This window comes from Borostomias antarcticus, assembly GCF_949987555.1.
Source record: "Borostomias antarcticus genome assembly, chromosome: 25".
NCBI lineage: Eukaryota > Metazoa > Chordata > Actinopteri > Stomiiformes > Stomiidae > Borostomias > Borostomias antarcticus.
The window spans coordinates 5573136-5588877 of NC_140258.1; the positions used below are offsets into that span (position 1 = coordinate 5573136).

The 15742-nt window shown below is 43.0% G+C and overlaps 1 protein-coding gene across 3 annotated transcripts in view; it reads right to left on the reverse strand.

Moving 5' to 3' along the window:
* LOC311325883 (methylated-DNA--protein-cysteine methyltransferase-like) overlaps positions 1-4929 on the reverse strand; it is a 31830-nt gene extending 26901 nt beyond the window's left edge. For all 3 annotated transcript variants that reach the window (XR_014631025.1, XM_084458691.1, XM_084458690.1), the window contains exons 1-2: positions 4852-4929; positions 3201-3346 (exon numbers count right to left, since the gene is read on the reverse strand). Coding sequence is in view for 2 of the 3 variants with exons in the window: in XM_084458691.1 (XP_084314817.1) it covers positions 3201-3337 (137 nt within the window). In the remaining variant the exon portion in view is untranslated. The remainder of the gene's footprint in view (positions 1-3200; positions 3347-4851) is intronic.
* Positions 4930-15742: the final 10813 nt, after the last annotated feature.

The window sequence follows — 15742 nt, forward strand, 5'->3', positions numbered from 1 at the left end:
CAGCGGTGCGGGGTATTAGGCTGGGATGGAGAGCAGCTAACCGCTCCGGCGTGCCAACGTGACAGCGATCACGAGGTAAAGGGTGAGAACACTCGGCGTCAGGACAATAAGGACACTCTAGATCTCATCCGACGTGGGCCGTGACACCGGGAGCCTGTTAGGTTGACTGGTGATAAATAGACCACAACACCCTTCTCCATAAGAGCAGTCTTCTCAGCTTCTAATCACAGACACCTTGAACACGCTCACAGAAAGGACTAATTACCGTCAGTACTTCAGTCCCATCTGAACAGCCACATACAGAGGGATGACGAGGTTTCACACAGAGGGACTAGGAGGTTTTGTGGCCCCTTTTCTCCTCTTCATGGGTATTTTTTTTTACAAGCAGGCCCGGCGCTCAACAAAAGCGTTTAAAAATCGGTGATTGCTTTCATCCTCTTTAATTACATTCAGAAATAGCATTTCAGCCACATAATACACCTCTATTGTTTCAGAATTATCTGGCTAGGAGAGTAAAATCTACAACATTTCATGACACTCCAGAGCTAAATCGCCTCTTGAAATTGAAATATGGTGAAATACAAAATAAAAAGACAGGCTTTGCTGCTGAGATACTGGAAGCTCCTTGGCTTTCTGCTGATTGCTATTATTATGCATATCCAGGTAGAAAGTTAATTAACCCAAAGCTTAAGCTAATTATGGTAGCAGAATGCTATCAACCAAACGCTTTCAGTCAGACAGCTGTCCAGAATTGCATTTGCTAATCATTTGTCTTTTGCAGGAGCATATGGTACATTTCCTCGCGATCAGAGGAACAACAAACAGATGAAAATCATTAACTAAAAACAATGTGCAACGTGAAGAATCAGACACAGATTTATACGGCTTTGTGTCTGGGAAAAAAAGGCAGATTTATGGCCTGGGAAATATAATGATCATTTTGGTTTGGGCCACTTAGGGTGTTAGGCAGATCACATGACACGTGTGTGCTGGGAATTCAGATGCACAAATATATTGTTTATATATATATATATATATATATATATATATATATATATATATATAATATATATATGCAAATGAGACACATATTTATTGTTTATCTGTGTAGTATTAATTAGAGATGTCTATGGAAGCATAGAACAGCTTTCTAGCTTCTAGCACATTCACTTGTCCTTCCATAGTGTTTTTTTTGTATTATTGATAAAGGCTTGAATACATCAATTATTCCTGTAAAATATGTTGAGCTGGGATTTTTTACACAAAAACACATCATACTAGTGGCTGTTAAGGAATGATTGATATCAGTATTGCCTTGCGACATTATCCAGCAATAAAGACTACTCAAGTTCTAATGCAACATGTCACACACAGGCTCCTGTAGTGCATTTCTATTGAGGACCTCACAAGCTAAATTGCTTTTTCCAGCTCCTCCACACCTCAGTCAGGTTGACAGACAAATTGATCAAAGCATTGTAAAATAATATGCTCACAAAATGTCTTGGGGCAGAAGTCCGGCCCCTTTCTCCATTTTTCACTCTAATAAAAAAACAGTCCGTTTTCCTCTGTAGTATGTGTCAGTATGTTGGGTGGAAAGGGTGAAGAGCATCATATTTCAAATAATAGTAATCTACCGTAAACAAAATGTGTATCATTTTTCAGTGAACGCTCTGGCCATGCTAAACTAGGGAGAAGCTGGTTAACTGTGTTGGGCCCCAATAGAGGTTGTTGAGATGTAATGAATTTGTTCATCTGATGGTGCCTGCAGGGCTGTCGTTAGACCTGCACTGCTTTATATCAGGAAACGTTGCGTAGATCAGTAAGGAAGCAGAAATGGGCCTCAGACGTTTCTATTAGAAAAGCTGACGGTCATGGTGTGTGAGCAATGCTTCAAGACCATTTATGTAGCTATAATGACATTTATCAATAACCATTTATCAATGTCATGAACACTTTGTTACAACACATGTTGTTAACTACTAACAATAGTTCTCAAAAAAAAGCTAGACAGACTAAATATCAACTCAACATCTGAATGATAAGCATGAGGATTCAAACATTTTGATAATGTTAGGGCAAACTTATTTAAGTTAAATTCTAAGTAGCTCTCGCATTTGGGAATGAACCAAGCAATGTGATGGAGGACTACACCTATGACCTACATAGCAAATTATATTAAACTGAGAAATGATCTACTGATGCGAATCATTAAATTCATTTGCATATTCTTACTGGACCTGAACTCACAAATTAAACCCCATACAGAAGGAGAGGGAGAAAGGTGCATGTGCATGGTTACAGGACATCTTCCATAATCAAAATTCCATATTATTAATTTTCTCACTTCAACTCATTAACAAGTTTTGAATGTTTTTACTGCTTGATGAATTTTAGGGAATAGGAGACAGTCAGGAAGCAAACACATGTTGAGGTATAATATACAAGCACATTAATAGGATTCCATAAATTAGAATGTGCCCATACATTTTAAAAGGATGACTTCCTATTCAGTGCATTTGAAAATGGTTTAATTTCCAGAACCAATCACGTTTATCAAATGTGAATCTGTGATACATGGATATTTAATTTACATCTAATCAGAACTAATCTAGGATGTTGGGTGTGGACCTGCAAATGTAGAACTGTGTCAAAATGAAGATGGAGTATTACTAAGTAATGCAGATTTGAATCAGTTCCAATCACATAAGAGTGCAGATTGTCAGACAGCCATCCTATTGAAACCTGGGGATAATTGCACGGATATCACAGAAGTGCTTGTTTACACTCTGAAGTACTGCATAGCCTACAACTTGGATGACATCAATAAAGAGCAGGGTACCAGACATGCTCCCTATATGGCCCTTGCTGACCCAATAGACCTGGTCTCTAATCAAATCCCTTGTGGATAGCAAAGAGTTATATTTTTCCACAATTTTTTTTCAAATATACTGCAGGAAGAATCACTGCCACATGCCATCCGGAAATCTAATCTCAATCTCAACTGTATTCTAGCGCCCCTCATATTTCTAGCACCTCTCATATTCTGTCCCAACTTTCGCCAGGATATTTCTTAGGGGATCTACAGAAATGCCCTGCTTCCGATGAGGAATGGTGGCACTCCATCACACAAGTGGATTCTGTCTGCCTGTAAATTTCACACCTTTGTTTATAACGTCAGCCAGTCGGCTGTTGTACGGTACCTTTCAGCAGGTGCCACATCCATTAGGACCTGGATGGTGTGCACGCCATTCTCACATCCACTGACTTGGATCTCTCCCAGGGGGCTCAGCAATGAGATGGTCTTCTGTGTGCACTGACTCTCCCTCTGCCTCCTCATCTCCCTGCCCTGGCGAGGAAACAAATTATCTGCGTATTCATGTGGTACTGTAGCTTTCACTGTCTTACACATATGCACTTTTACATTGAATCGTTATTGAACAAACTAACAAGCAGTAGAGTGTCACGTGTTACTCACAACAACACTTGCCCTTCAAAACATGTCACGATTTGACTTGATCCTTTAACATTATAATCTATGAACGCCTCTGTGAGGATTTCTACCAAACAATACTATACGCCTATCTAACCAATAAATCGCCCATTTTTCCCCCCTTTCTGTTCTATATATCACATAAATGAGAAAAACAATGCAGTCTGTTCCCTTGTCTAGTGGGGGATTCCCTAGATAGCTCGACATTATTTTCAATCCGTCATTTTTGGTTGATGGCCGGGATGTTTTTCTAGCATTAAATTTGTTCCTTAGGGTGCAACTCCGATGGGATTCTGCTTTCCAGCCCTTAACAACGGCAAAAACGTGCAGCTTTTCTGACGACGGAGATGGATACTGGCAATAACCAGACAGCAGTTTCTTTTTTATTTTACTTTGAGGGGAGGGCAGATGATTGACTATGTTATATGTGTGTTTGAGAGATGGGGGGTTATAATAAATAAAAGGTCACATTGATTGTAATGGTTTCTACACTTCTTCCAATACGCTGCTGCTGTAGACTGGTGAAGGATACAATCAAGTAACTTTGGGTTAATCTATTGGATGACATATTAGTTACTTAATATTAAATAAACATGTAGGCCTAATGTAAACAACATTGCATCTAGCGTATGCTACTGTATGCACTAGGCTAGTCTACTTGTGAACCTAGGCTAGGCCTATACTAGGCTAGTCTACTTGTGAACCTAGACTAGGCCTATACTAGGCTAGTCTACTTGTGAACCTAGGCTAGGCCTATACTAGGCTAGTCTACTTGTGAACCTAGGCTAGGCCTATACTAGGCTAGTCTACTTGTGAACCCTAGGCTAGGCCTATACTAGGCTAGTCTACTTGTGAACCTAGGCTATGCCTATACTAGGCTAGTCTACTTGTGAACCTAGGCTAGGCCTATACTAGGCTAGTCTACTTGTGAACCTAGGCTAGGCCTATACTAGGCTAGTCTACTTGTGAACCTAGGCTAGGCCTATACTAGGCTAGTCTACTTGTGAACCTAGACTAGGCCTATAGGCTAGTATTTTTATACTGCCTCTGGTCTTGGATAGCCTACGCCCTACTTCACTCTCCCCTTTCTTATTCCCACACACTCATGACTGCAGGAATAAAGCAGGGTGTGTGAACTCCTCCCTGGGCTCCTGGTGTGTGAACTCCTCCCTGGGCTCCTGGTGCAAAGCCTCCAACATGACAACTACACAGCCTAACCACTGGTATTAACTAGTCTGTCATGTCGTGTTCACACACTGCCTCAACTAACTTGCATTGTATTAAGGCTAACAGTCAGCTGAATGAAAGACACAACTCAAATATCGATGGAATTATTGAGGTACAATGTTGCAACAGCTTACGTTTCATAAATACTGCCCAAATGTTGTGAATTTCTCCTGGCTGGAAGCGTGGGTGAATGTAAATACTATGTTGTTCCCGTTTCCTCTACAACGTGCCTCGGGCAGCCAATCAAAATCGGTAAACGCCTCCCGCCAGCTTATCACCACGCGGTCATTGGACAGAAATGCATTTGCCCCTCCCCTACCCCAGGATAGATGGGATACAAAGCAGCTTTTTTTGTACATTTTTATCACATTGAATATGCAAATAGGCCTACACCCCAACTTGATGTAGTACACTATGTTTTAGTCTCAAATAATTTCCGTGAATAGCCTACCTGTAGAAATCTAACAAATGTAAAACGTTACTTAGCAGAAGACATTTTGCTCATCTCTAATGAATATTATACAGGGCCAAAATTCCATTCTACCACTCAATCTAATCTCATCAGGCTACTTGTGAGTGTGTTTCACAGTGTGTGTCATCAATCATTATGAGCATGGGACAGGTAGCCTTCTGTGGTCTACTCTATGTGTATATAGTAGGTCCTAGCAGGCCTCCATTTGGAATGTGTGGGCCCTTTGCCCCCCACACCCCTCCGCATGGTGCCGAGGGTGGGAGCAGGGAGAAAACGCAACCCCTGCAGAGACCATTTTGAAATCTGTGAGGATTTCCATGCCATCTGGACCCGCTGCCAGGCTGCCCCAGATAGTAAGGTTTGGCAACGGTACCCGACGGTGCAATATGGCTCTCTCTTTAATGAACTACTAACTGTCCCCCGTTTTAATTGATGTGACATTTGAGCCATTTATCTCTGACATTTCAATGAAGGATGATTCTCAGTCTTGCCATTTACTTTTTCTTTCTTTTTTTGCTATTTCTAAGAGTAATTTGCATTTTTCTGCTCCAAACCTGCAGTTTTGTTGCTCATTAGCTATTAGAGGACCATGCACAATTAATAAAAATGAACAAAACCGTTTAATGGAGGCTCGATGAGAAATTAAAATCGGAATTCTACTTTTCCGTCGTTCAGATCGCATAGGCTACGTTATTGGCTACCTACTGTAAAAGATGGCTTAGGTAACATTAGAGGCCTGTAACCTTTATCCACGTAGCGGCGTGTACAGTGTGGGGCAACTTATGTTCACAGCATGGTGAGAATCAAGCTCAATTAATCAGCATATGATTGCAGTAAGCAGCCCCCTCTGCTGGATCGACTGAGCCATTATTGTCATTTGAATAGAAAACAACTATACTGTGTGTAGGTCTACTGTTTGTGAGTAGTGTACAAACAAACTAGTGTTTTTATACAGAATAGGCTACCTTGCTTAGGCTATGTGGTGACTAAATCGAGCTGCTTTGTTTGGTTGGTTTTATATTGTCTGTGTAATCTTTTTTAATGCATAAAACAACAATGTCATCAATGATAGAAAGATATTTGAATGACAAAACAGGAAACTGAACTGACCATGGAGGGGTGACACGACTAGCCTCCATGTGCGTGGGAGAAACATAAAGGTTCCACTCCCAATTGTTTTCCATAAATGACACACGTTTTTAATTTTTTAAAGATATCCTTTAAAAACACAGTTCCACTGTTGACGGCTGTTCCTTTGATTGTGAGCCGCATCTTTGCCAAGGTGTGGTGCCCTGTCTGTGCTGGCAGCCCGGCCAGATAGCTTTTGTTTGAGTCTCAGAACTCGTTTTCCTGTCCAGTTTCCCTCGCTATTTTTGTTTGTGTGAGGTGTTGACAGACTTACAGAGAACTGCTTCCTTTTAGTGTATGGGACCAGATGTTTGTGAGAATAACAGCCCCATTTGTTTCATAATGACACCGATTGTTTATGAGCAACTGTTATATCTGCTCTGGTTCTGTATGCAGTATGATTGTGGTGACTCTATACTGTCTGTCTCTGTCTCGCCCTCTTCCTGCGTCCGTAGCTCTCTGTCATATCTGCGTGGGAGGAGTTGCAGTATGATATCAGCCTGCTCGAACACTGAGGAGTTCTGGGAGAGACGGTATGGACAGCATCATCCCACCACATAAAGGCATGTAGAGGGGTTTTTTTTGTTTGTTTTTTTACAATTGCAGATTGAAGAGGTCAAGGCAGGTCTCGGTTTGCACACAGTAGGCGACTGAAGGAGCAGGGTGTATTTGCTACAGAAAATCTAAAAGTAGATCAATATGGATGGATAATGGAAGTGTTGTTCAGTGTGTATACGTGTACAGTTCCATTTGTGCAAAGCCTGATCACGTCTGTTCTCCCACCGCGCCACAAATTAGTGAACATGTTCTAGACCCACCGGGGTCCACTCATGTGCTGTCTCCGATTCCCTGCCCCCCTGCTCTGATATGAGGTGTTTCTCTGTTTTACTGTTGACACAAAGTGCTATGAATGTCTGAGCACTTTGCAAATGAAGAGGCTTGAACTCCTGACAGCCTGTGTCGTCGGTGCCGTGACACACTGGCCCGCACATGCCGCGCAGCATAATGATGACATTAGGATCCAGTGATAATATCAGGAACGCACTTCAGATAAATGACTGATAAACCAGGGGTTGTGCCTCTCGTATTACACGCTTGACAGAGCAGCTAATCAGTGTCCAAGAGACTGCTATTACATAAATCATGAGGCCCGACTTTGATGCATATTCTATCAGTGTCCCCTATTCATCACGTCATCTGGGGGAACCTCTGTATCTGGATGACTGGCTGCTGGGCCAACACACATTTTAAGAGCACATTATGTTTTCATTAGAAATTTGATATGATCCAGTGCAGTGTTGATTTGATTTTCCGAGCTCAGTCATTTGACAGGAAATGACACATGGTAGTCAGGGGTGTTGTTATGCAGATTGTTGCTGTGAGAGCACTTTCCCACTCGTTTGTGATATTTAGGCAACATTAAACCTTGATTGATTTGTAAATGATGGTTCATGGGAGAATGATGACATGGTAGAACAGTACTGAGGATGTCTCGGTGAGGATGATGAAAATATGCCAAGGTACAGTACACAGTTCCTTACGACTACATATGCTATCATCCTTTGTGTATAAATCATGTTGTTTTCAAGATAAGAAGAAGAATAAGACCAGATAGATGAGACCAAATCCATAAAATGAAGCGTGAGCCCCAAGTACCATCGAGGACTGAATCAGTGTATGTGTTTTATTCTGAACTATTGGGGTCAGAGGATGAGAAGGTGGGGGTGTTAATTTAATCCCCATTCTTACCCAGAGCATGGCCGCACTCTCTGAGGAGCTTTATCTCTGACAACTGTGTCAAATTAGAGAGACCACGAGCCCCTCATAAAGAATATGTCTGTCAGACTACATTGTTCCTGGCCTCTGAAATATACGGCAGGAGACAAAAATAGTAGATAACACCGTAGACCCGTAGTTGGACTTCAACATGATGAAATAATTTTCTAGCCATGTGATCCTGTCAGTGAGACAAACTGCTAATAAAACTGACGGCAGTGTGGTTGTAGTTCTCTGCCCACTTCTTGTTTGGTTATATTCCTAGGGTCCAATAAAAAGGATTCTTTGTTGGAGTACGATTAAACCAACATCCACCATGCCTCTGCTGCACTTTCATTCATAATACTATACATTACCAGAGCACATTTGTCTCATTCAACCTTGGACTTTACTCTGGTCGTTTCCAAAAGCTATCCCCTTCAGGGAATCTAACCAGCAATAGTATTAATTCTGATTTGATATAATTGATGAGACCATAAAATTCCATTAGCTATGGCGCATAACTCCAGTTCAGTCCGGTGTGATAAGTGCTCATCATTTATCTCCGGTATCATCGCTGTCCCACAGTCAAACATGTAAAACAACTCCTAATGTTGTCTCTGGTCCCCTATGGGTGTATCTGCCTGCTATCATCATCGGCCCTATTCTAAAGGCACTTCCTCTGGAGACAGCATTCTCAGTGACCTATGACCGGAGACATATTTTCCATTTGAATAGTCAGACTAGTGAATATTTACAAGCATGTTTAACGTATAATAGAACAACTCATCTGTGAGTAGCAGGAGCCATTTTCTGCTCAGTCAGGTTCTGATGTGGGACTTGGCCCCTGCCTGAGGTAACGTTGACCCCTCTTTAAACAAAATGACCTGAGCCTCATTTAGGCCAAGTAGCATGCATACCTAGGGTGACTGTCCTTAGGGTATGGGCCTACACGCTCATAACAAGTAAAGCTGACTGTCTCAAATGAAAACATCTTAGCACTGTAAGGTTATTGTATCACTGTAGTCCCAGACGGTGGTAAATTTAATAATGTGGGTGGATTATATTACAGAAAAAATAAAGTAATAATTTGAAATTGTTTGGGGACCCCTTGTGTCAATGGTTATGGAGGCTAAGGGAGGCATTCAGTCCCTAAGGCCACTCTTAAAAAGCAATGGCTTTTCTTGTACATGCACAGCGATCTGAAATCAGCATGCGTTACACCATCACTAAAGGCTGTTATCATGTGATTAGTAATACATAATGTATTTGATTTCATTATCATGTAGGACTGAATTGAGGTAAAGGATACATGAAAAGGTTTTTCTGACAATGAGAACAGCATTGTAGCACTTGAATATACTGTACATTTATTAGGGAAACACATCAGGGTGTGCTACTCTGGTGCTTATACAACCACAGGGTTTTTAATCTCTTTCTTGCCGATGAAAGTCCCAGTAATTGCTATATTTCCCTTTTTGTTTCAAGGACCTTTGACGATCCCTTGGCTTGCATCAGAGGGCAAAGTCATTAGTGGAGAAATGAGCTCAAGTGTGGAGAAGGAGATTGCCGTCTCCTGGTGAGATGGGAAACTTTACCACACATTGCATTCTAATTTAAACTCAATTTCCAATGTATCACACAATATTTAATATATATATATTTAATATATATATATACTGTATATATACACATACATATATATATCTATATACATTTATATATAATATATATAATATATATATATATATATTTATATATATGTGTGTGTGTGTGTGTATATATATACAGTATATTGACTTCTGTCCTCACCTTCACAGATATAAAACTGGGTTTTGCTTGGAGATCATGAAACATAATATTTTTATTGCACAAGACATTGAGTAAGCTTGGCATGTTGCTCTCTACTGTATATCTACACTGTAAACAGGAATCCAATCCCCAGGTGTTCTGTACCTTACAGTATAGCTAATGACAATATGTTCAGAGTAATCATATTATTGTTGTCATTACGCTATTAAGTACTGTGGAAGGGACGGAGCACGTCAGATATGAAAAGTTGTCTGTCATGTACAGTACGAATGTGCTATGCTTTGTTGTGGATGGCTGACAGGGACTGTTTGAAGTGAATCACAGGCATTAAGAATAAAAGCTGGCCCTGTTGACTCGTCCCACGCTGAGAACCGGTGGCCCAGCATGTGTTGCTGTGTGTACTCCTCTCTCCCGTGGAACGGAGGTGTCCCCTGGGTCCTAGCACTGCTCCCCAGGGTGCATTGCATATAATTACCCACAATCCACCCTGAAACAGCTCTCATTTACAGTAATCAACAGTCTGCACTTCAAAGGGTCCATGTGGCATCAGACGCAGAGAGTCAGCGTGTGCTATTACGAATTATTATTACAGCCTCTCAATTACCTATGTGCTGGGGGTGAGGACAACGCTAAATATGTACACTATGAAATCTCTGCATGGTTATTATCCATTAAAGACTGATTAGGGCAATGATGGTACACTGTATTCTGCTAAAAGTCCAGTGTTGGTTCAGTATAAGATCTGAAAGATGACAGCTGACTGCAGTGTCTCAATATACAGTAATAGCAGAGGAGATAAAAATGATTAGCTTCATAAGTCAGCACAAATTTACATGTCCAACAAATTCAGATGCAAGTAAGAAATGCAAGATCATTTGATCATTTGGCAGACATGGTGGTCCATGTGATAATGGTCATTAACATAAAATGTAACCATCATTAGGCTAGATTTCAAATAATGATCAGTCCAGAAATCATTTTACATGGAGAAACCCGTTGCCCATTAAAGACATATTAACAGAATTAACTCACATCATGAAAAGGGGATCTCTGTGTTGGGTTGCCCCCAGGATAATGTGCTTATAATGTGAAGTGATTTCTCCACTCAACAGTTCAGTGTGCGTGTTTGCAGTCATAATGATAGGGCAGGCAGCATGTTTACCATAATGCATTATTTAGAAAGAAAAATAATCTTTTAAAATTCACATTTGATAAGTATTAGAAATTGTTCAAATGACTTTATTAGTGTAGAGCTTCAAACTGAAGTCCTATTGTCCAGCACCTCTGACACTGGCAGAGTGTGTGGGAGCAGAGCACCTTCACACGAGTGATCACACTGTGATCTCCAGCGACCGGCGTCCTCCACAGAAGCTGCCTCCGAGCCTTTGGCACCGCGGGGCCCCATCATTGCCGGTCCGTTTGGGATGCTGGAGCAGGTCTCCAGCTCGTCCTGTATCACATTACTCCTACCCCTCGCTGCTGGCAGCGCCCCTAGTGGCCAGGTCATGTCACGGCATGGGTGCCCTGTGAGTGAGCTTGTACCAGGTCTGCCCTTGACATGCCCCCCCCTCTCCACCGTGGAGGAGGCCGAGCAGACCGTCTGAATGGGGCATCGGGGGTGCCAGCTGGTGCCAGCTGCGTGGGGGGTATCCAAGGTGGCAGACACCTGTCCTAACTCACGCCCCCAGCTCCCAGAATGCATCTGCCGCAGCCCTGCAGACCCATCGTGGGGAAATGAGGCGCTAACCTTGAGGAGAAATGCTCCCAGCGTCGCATTAAGAGAGGCCCTAATTGCCGACCGCTAGCACTGCCAAATGACATTAGGAAGTGCTGTCGTTTACTTCAACATAATGGCCCAGCGTGTCTTTTGGCCAAAGCCCCTCCGCTTCTCTGAGGGGCATCACCACGGCCATTTTGCCCCTGTCATGACCAATCAGTACACAATTCGAAGAAGATGATAGTTCTGAGGATTCTGAAGGCTTTGGAGAATAGAAGACACACATGCAGTATTTGGAAGTAAGTGCACTGGTGGTGAGAAGAAACACCGAATTTAAAGACCAAAAACCAAAAACTAAACCCCATAGTGAAAATAAAAAACAAATCACCACATAGTAGTAGGCTTCTGCAATGGCTGCCACTAGCCAGTCAAGATGAAACGGGAACGCCCGATATGAGTGATTGTATTGTTCAATCTCTCTCTTACCAGCCAGACCACATGCATGTTCGACTTTGTCGTCACAAAGAAGTACTAATACACTGCACTCTATGTGATTAAATGAAGCAAGCACGCTCATTACATTATGCATACTGTAATAAGAATAGCCCTGGCCAGTCTGCCGAGCAACGGCAGGCTCCACTGAGGATGATCACATGCTTCACCACTGCACCAGATTTTTGGGGCGCCCATTAGCAGAACAAAAATCACCTTTGATTTAATGAAAGGTCCTCATTTGCTTACCGGCTCCCCTCACTTATAGGCACATGGTTAAATTAAGCCCCAAACCCCCCCCCCTCCCCCCACCCCATCACCATCACCACCTCCAGCAACCCCCCCCTCCCCCCCCCCCGCCAGCCGTAGGAGACGGTGTCCTCTCTCCTGCAGGATAATGCTCTGATGATTCTATGATCTGGTGTTTCAAGTCTGCAGGAGTGTCAGAAATCCACTGCAAGGTGCTTCTAATTGCAGATACACCTCAGCACTTGAAAGTAATGAATGTGAGCGTTGGTTAAACCTCCAAGGATCAAACACTAGTAATACATCATCAGTTCTGAAAAGGGTAATTCGTTTCCCTTCGCCAAGCAAAATATTAGAAGTTCAGATAAGGCTTTTTATTATTAATTTATTCTTTCCCCCAATACATGATTTTGTAATTGAAGCGCTATGAATAAAGTAACCCACATAGCCTAGGCAGCCTCTGTGCTTGACTAGACATGGGGTTTGTGAGGGTAAATATTGTCTGTATCGAGAAGCAACATGGAGGATTTGTCATCAAACAGACTTCTCTGACAGGTTTGATTGGATGTTGATCCCACGACCTTTACAAACCAATCCTTTCTGTCTCATTTTACAACTGCCGAGTAAGGCTCTGTCCTGTATCTGTGGAAAAGTGTTACGCTGCTGAAAGCTTCAAATACCCTGACCATTTACGTACGACGGCGTATATTTCTAATAAAAATCCAAATGGTCATCTGTAGCACAATAGTGAAATCACCCTTCATGACACGTTCATATCAACTCCATCTCTACAGTACACACTATGAACCTACTATCCACATCCACCAGGCTTGATTGTACTATGTGTATAGTCTCAATGTTATTCCTCAGTCCAGCTCCACCTGATACTTCCACAATGTTTCAACTCCGCCCACCATGAGTTCAGCACGCCACAGGGACGTTGTGAAAACAAGCCCAGCAGCTCCCGAGAAGACGGCCTCTTACAGCAGGTCGACCCGCGCGGCCACCGAGCTGTTGACCCCAGGAACGCAGGGGTAAGGAGTTCAAAGCCCAGCTGTCTACCGCTGGCCTCCCCCATCCAGGCCACGGTCGTGCGCTACAGGACCACTTCCTCGCCGCTTGAGACCCCAGCTCTCTCAAACAGAGATCAGGATATGCCCGTGCTCCTTAAATGGTGCTTTAAATCGCTGGTGTGCAGTTGAGTGAGAAGCGTGTTTGTGTGTCCGTTGGATGTAAATTTACAGCCCGGTGTTGACTGCTCTATGGCCGCTAGCATCAATGCTCCGCTCGGCACAGTGTGGAGGGCTGCTGGTGTCTGAACGCGGCATCTGCTGAAGAGGCCACTGAGGAGAGGGTCTTAACAATGTGCCATTCACGGGCCAGATGATGTCCAGCGGAGAAGAAGGCCCGGGACGCCAAGGTTAGGAGAAGGGCAGGGGGGACAGCGCCAGAGACGGTTGGTCTCTGCCGGGCTCCAATAAAACTAAGTTCTCCGTTCATAATCTTCAATGCAGAAGAACGCTGATCAGATCAAACAGATATATTCTATGCCACACCCACCTTGTCTGAACTATTTCTAATCGCTAGCCTCTTACTTGCATAAGACGGTGAATTCCCTCCCCAGAAGTCCGTCACGCCCCCCCACCCCCTCCCACAGAGATACTGTAACAGAGAGACGGGCAGCTGGAGGGCCGGGCCCCCGCACAGCGACCTGTCATCTGGGCTGAGCAGCGAGGAGGTGGCTAACCTCTGGGGGAGACAGGCGGGTGCAGGGCGGTCCGAGGTGTAAAAACCAGAGAATTTCAGGGGGCTGATAAATGAGGCTCTTCCTAACTGCATATGGTATGTGTTTTAAACCGGCTCCCCCTCGGCCCTCCTCCCAGCTAGCAATCCTTCATGGTGAGTTGAGGGGCCTTCTGCTGTACAGAGGGGCCCAGGACAGGCCCCCTGCATCGGATACATATGGCTCGATATGACATGTGTGGCTTGGCTGCTTTTCATAAATTGTTATGTCTTTTCGTTTGGCTCGGCTCTGTGTGTCTCACGCATGCCATATGCTGTTGTTAAACTTGTAAGAAGAAAAATATTAGGTAGCTCCGTAAATACACCTGCAGTCCTATAATCTCTAGAATTATATTAGGTGAGCTGAAATGTTTCTTGAAAATATGACCTCAAATTACCTCATGAAACTCAAATATTATACCGAGAATCCATTCTGTTGTTCTAGGTTTTTTTGGGTGTATTTTGGAGGAGTGAGATAAATAAATTGTATCGTTCAACACCTCAGTGCTTTAATCCAATCTAAACTCATCCCAATAAATTTCACTCTTTTACAGTAAAATACAGTTACACTAAGACTCCCATTCTGTAGGGGTCACCAACATCAAAATAGCCTAACCTCACATGTTCACACAGTCCTGCAATATTCATCCAGGCCAATACTTGTGCACGGTATCAATACTGGTAACTATTACCTAGTGGCAACGCTGTGACCTTTGACCTATGGAGCACTTTGTATTGGTGATTTCTCCAGGTTACAGCCCTCCTCCAGCCATGGTGGGTGCTCACCGTGCTTTTCAGCGCTCTTTAACCAGCCAGCCGGACACACATGCCCTAGGGTTGTTCCACAGGACCTTTACCTCCTCCTTATAATACAGTAGCACCCCCAGCCTCTCACTCCTCCCAATGTATTCTGCTCATTGTTTACTGTACATGCGGGCCCACAGTAATAATAAATAAGAAGCGTGTGTGCCGTGCCAGCATGATTGATTACAGCAGAGAGGCAAGGTCAGGCTAGAGGAACAGGCTAGGGCTGTCCGACTCATTGAGTTAACACTGTATCCGTATTGTATGAATGTCACCAGCGATCCAGTGATTTATTACTACAGCCACTGCTCAATTCTCTTTTTCTCACCCCCACCCCCCACCCCCTTTTTTTTGGTGCCTGACCGAGATACATGATTTGAGGAAAAAATGCAGACAAAATTCTGACAAAATTCAGTGTGTCAGTATATACATTTGTTATGTGTTGTTATCCTATAGAATATGTTGTTTCAGTTGAAATATTGTAGATAGTTTATTCTGTCACTGGGGAAAAAAATTGCTCAAATATTTGATTGATTTATTTGTTATATGATTGATTCATTTGTTATATAATTCAAACAGGATGTTCCCTCAACGATAATAATTACTGTTTTTATCGGGAGCTCATTAGCACACACACACACACACACACACACACAAATACAGAGAGATAAAGTGAGAGAGAGAGAGAGAGAGAGAGAGAGAGAGAGAGAATAAAGCCATTTAAATTGAATTGACCTGAGAGAGAGAAAGAGAGATAGAGAGAGAGAAAGATGGGGGGGGGGGAGAGAGAGAGGGAGAGAAGGCAGACTGCACCCAC